This window comes from Aotus nancymaae, unplaced genomic scaffold (genome assembly GCF_030222135.1).
Source record: "Aotus nancymaae isolate 86718 unplaced genomic scaffold, 86718_ANA_hifiasm-v0.15.2.pri h1tg000065l, whole genome shotgun sequence".
Classification (NCBI taxonomy): domain Eukaryota; kingdom Metazoa; phylum Chordata; class Mammalia; order Primates; family Aotidae; genus Aotus; species Aotus nancymaae.
Window position 1 is genome coordinate 14,379,884 of NW_026988480.1, and position 4,675 is coordinate 14,384,558.

At 41.2% G+C, this 4,675-nt stretch overlaps 1 protein-coding gene across 1 annotated transcript; it reads right to left on the minus strand.

Moving 5' to 3' along the window:
* Positions 1 to 253: 253 nt before the first annotated feature.
* On the minus strand, positions 254 to 965 carry LOC105732380 (centromere protein S). The gene has a single exon (XM_012474428.3). The coding sequence runs from the start codon at positions 963 to 965 to the stop codon at positions 549 to 551; it is 417 nt and encodes a 138-aa protein (XP_012329851.3). The 3' UTR covers positions 254 to 548.
* Positions 966 to 4,675: the final 3,710 nt, after the last annotated feature.

Genomic DNA, 4,675 nt, shown 5'->3' on the forward strand with positions numbered 1-4,675 from the left:
TTATGATATTGAACACATTTTCATGCGGTTATTTGCTATTTGTATTTGTATATATATATATTTTTTTAGGTGAAGTCTTGCTCTGTTTCCCAGTCTGGAGTGCAGTGGCATGATCTCCACTCACTGTAACCCCTGCTTTTTGGATTCAAGCAATTCTCCTGCCTCAGCCTCTTGAGTAGTTGGGATTACAGGAGCCTGCTACCATGCCCTGCTAACTTTTGTATTTTTAGTAGAGATGAAGGTTTTTTTTTTTTTTTATTGCTCACACAATTTTAATTGCAAGATATATAATTTCCAATATATACCATTCAATTACACACCATTTTTATGTGCTGGAATGAGACCCGGGAGTATTTTGCTTATGACTTTCCTGTCCTCTTAAACTAGCTTTTGCAGTTAACAATGTGGAGAATTCAGCACAAAAAGCCACCTTAGCCTTTCTTTTCTTTGTATTCGCTACTTATCCCTTCAAAGTTCCCTTTGCAGCCGTATGCATTTCCAGGTCGCTCTCCCTGTGGAAGGCTGCATTTTCCACGCGGCAGGAGACTTTACTGCTCACTCTCCACTACTCCAGCCTCGGCCAGCTCTCTTGAATTGTGGTTTCCATCCTCTGACTTCTTTTTCTTCCGTGCCTTTCGCTCTAGGTTAATATGAGTAATCTCTTCACTTTTGTCTGTGATGTATTTTAGCAGTGAATCACTCCTCCTGGCTAAGAGCTTCACATCTTCAGTGTTAATTGTGGTTCTTCTTGCATGTCTTGCAAACATTTCAAGGTCTTTGGCAAAATTTTCACACTGTCGAAAAGTCAGCTCCGAAATGGCCGCAATGGTTTGTCTGCTGAACTGCATCCCTTTGTCCAAGGCAACTTCCTCGCAAAGACAACCCACAGTGTAGTGAACTGCTGCCTTTAGCCTCTGTTGGTAAGAAAATCGTTGCTGCTCCTCGGCCTCCGCCTCCTCTTCCATCTCTGCGGGCCGACCCTGGGCAAACGCGAGGGCTGAGAGCGGCGGTGGTACGCTGCCGGGTCGGATTTTCCTGCCGCGAAGCCGAGATGAGGTTTTACCGTGTTGGCCAGGTTGGTCTCGAACTCCTGACCTCAGGTGATCCACCTGCCTCGGCCTCCCAAAGAGCTGGGAATACAGGTGTGAGCCACCATGTCTGGCCAATTTGTATATTTTTTAAATGAAATCTTTGTCTGTAAAAAATTAGGTTGTTTTCTTATTGTGTTTAAAGGCTCTTTGTATATTCTGGACATAAGCCGTTTGTTGGATACAAGTTTTATGACTGTGTTCTTTGCATTAATTATATCCAGCAGGAGACAGATGTGGACATAGAGTTAGGAGTACATGAGGTCGATAGGTGGGTGGAGAGTATAATGTCTGTGAAAGATTAAAAAGAGGAGGAAATATAATTAGGCAGGGAAAGCCTTCAGGAAGTGATGGGGAAGGGAGGAAAAGCAGGATAGGGCAAAGAGAGTCTCAGATTGTTATATAGATCTGACAAAGCCTTGGCTAACATTAAAAGGATCTCTGTAGCAAAGAACAAAAGCCAGACCGTGATACTCCTGCTGTGCTCAATCATTGGCTGGGGAATGCCCTGGAAGACTGTGGCCTTAGCTAGAAATTGGAGGCAGATCCTGAAGGCGCTTACAGCTGGAGGCTGACAGCTAACTAAGCCTTCAAGGACCAGATGATCTTTCAAGGTTTTTCCAAGTGTGTGATTCTATTGTTTCCAAAAACAGCATTTCCCCTTCTTTTTAAAAAAGTGAACTGTAAGTAACAGTGATATCCCCTGTGTAAATTTTGATGTCACAATGTGAACTCACTCCAGGGTATTTAGTAAACTTATCTTGCACCTCAATATCTCTTATATAAATACTCTGATGAGGTCAAGCTTTCGGATTCACTGTATTTTCTTTCTATTCTTCTGCTTATCGTTCATCCCTGTCTTTTCCTTCAAAGCCTTCAGTAATTCTTTTTTATGTCCTTCTATTTCCAATCTCCTGCTAAGTTTTATTCTTTATCTCAGTCTTCAAAACTTTATTTGTGACTTTTGCAAACTGCTCTTTTGTAGTTGATACAATAAACTGTAAGAGGGCACAGACCTTTTCTATACTTCTCTTCAAAGTTTCTAGCACACTGGGGCTTTAATCATTCAGTCTTTGGCAACCAGCCAGCAGGACTGATTTCCATATGCCAAGTGAAGTCGTTTTCCCACTTTTCCTTGTCCCTTCTAAACTTTCATATGTTCTACTATCCTTAGTGGTATTCAGCAACTAACTCCTTGGTTGCTGTCTTTTTATTGCTTATATCAGGTTTGCAAGACTATGTAATATATATTAGAGAAATAAAATTCTTGCTAATGGTGAAAGTAGATGGGAGATCATTTAAATACAGCTTCTAAAAAGAGGACCTTGGAATAAGAATAGTAGGTCGATTCTGAGCAGCATTGCCTCCTTTCTTTTAAAGTCTTAGGTGACTCTAGTTCCAGTATAGAATGTTTGTTCAATATTATGAAGTATGAAGTAGAAATGTCAGACAGGAAACCTGATTGATCTTTCTTTCTCTTTTATTTCTTTGAGACAGGGTCTCACTCTGCCACCCAGGCTGGAGTGCAGTGGCACAATCACAGCTCACTGCAGCCTTGACCTCCTGGGCTCAAGCGATCCACCGACCCTAGCCTCCTGAGTAGCTAGGACTACAATTGAACACCACCATGCCTGACTAATTAAAAAAAATTTTTTTTTGTAGAGACAAGGGTCTTGCTATGTTGGCCAGGATGATCCTGAACTCCTGGGTTCAAGCGATCCTTTCACTTTGGTCTCCCAGTGTGTTGGGATTACAGATGTGAGCCACTGCACCCAGCCAATTTAAGACTTTGAAATCGTTTTAATTCTTTTAAAATTTTTCTTGACCTCGTTAAGTTTGATTTAGCTGAAGAATGTTTCATACTCTTGCCAAAGATCAAAATATTGTTTTGGTGGGGTTTTACTTGCGTAATTCAACATTTATTTGTTGAACTTCAGCTATTGCACTAGAAGATGGGGGAGCACATGTATGTGCCTACTATTTATTCTACAAGGTGAATGTTGGTATGTCCCCTTACAAGGTCAATAAGTTTTGTACCCACCCAAGAGCATTTGCAGCAGCTAGTGCTTCTGCCAAGAATGCTTCGTTCCAGATTTAGCATGATTGACTCCTTTATTTTTTTGTCTCTCTCTGTCACCAGACAGGAGTACAGTGGTACAATCATAGCTCATTGCAGCCTCAAGTGACTGGACTCAAGTGATCCTACTGCCTCAGTCTCCCAGGTAGTTGGGATTATGGGTGTGAGCCACAGTGTCCAGCATTTGGCTCCTTTCAGTAACGTAGATCTTAGTACACTTAATACAAATGCTATCCCCTTGAAGAGGGTTTCCCTCTTTACTCAGCCTAAAGGAGCGTCTCCATTTATAGGTACTTTTGTTTTTTACATCTATAATTATACTTAGAGAACTATTTAAAAGGATTTTGCTGGCTAGGCATGGTGGCTCATGCCTGTGATCCCAACACTTTGGGAGGCTGAGGCAGGTGGATACTTTGAGCTCAGGAGATGGAGACCAGACTGGCCAACATGGTGAAACCCTGTCTCTACTAAAAATACAAAAAAAAAAAAAAAAAATTAGCCTGGTGTGGTGGCAGTTACCTGTAATTCCAGAGTTTTGGGAGGCTGAGGTAGGAGAGAATTGCTTGAACCTGGGAGGCAGAGTTGCAGTGAGTCGAGATCATGCCGTGGCACTCCAGCTTAGGCATCAGAGCAAGATTCTGTCTCAAAAAAAGAAAGAATCTTGCTAATCTATTTGTTTATATTTTTAAAAATTGTGTGTCTCCCTGACTATCTTGCTTACTTCTGTAGCCCTAGTTCCCAGCATAGTCCCTGGCACATAGTGAACATCCAATAAATATTTCATTTTTTGGTGATTTTCCCCTTTCCTTTTATTTATATTTGTTATTATTATTATTATTTGAGACAAGGTCTTGCTCTGTTGCCCAGGCTGGAGTGCAGTGGCATGATCACAGCTCACTGTAGCCTCAACCTCCTAGACTCAAATGATCCTCCTTCCTCAGCCTCCCAAGTAGCTGGGACTACAGGTGCATGTCACAATGGCCAGGTAATTAAAGAATTTTTGTTGTTGTTGTTGAAATGAGATAATGAGATCTCACTATGTTGCCCAGGCTGGTATCAAACTACTGGACTAAAGCAATCCTACTGTCTCAGCATCCCAAAGTGCTGGGATTATAGGCATGAACCATTGGGCCCGGCCCGTTTTATTTTTAGTTGATGTAATAATTGTACACATTTATGGGATATTGAGTGATATTTCCATGTGTGTATAGGGTAATTAGTATATCCATCACCTCAAGCATTTATCATTTGTGTTGTGAACATTCAAAAGCTTCTCTTCTTCTACCTTTTTGAAAATGTGCAATAAATTATGGCTAACCACATTCACTCTACAGTGCTGCAGAATACCAGAATTCATTCTTTTTATCTAGCTGTAATTTTGTATCTCTTAACTAATCTCAGTTTATCCTCCCCTCCTTCCTACCCTTCTCAGTCTCTAATAGCCACAGTCCTACACTCTACTTCCAAAAGCTCAGACATTTTTTCTTAGTTCTCACATGAGTGAAAACAT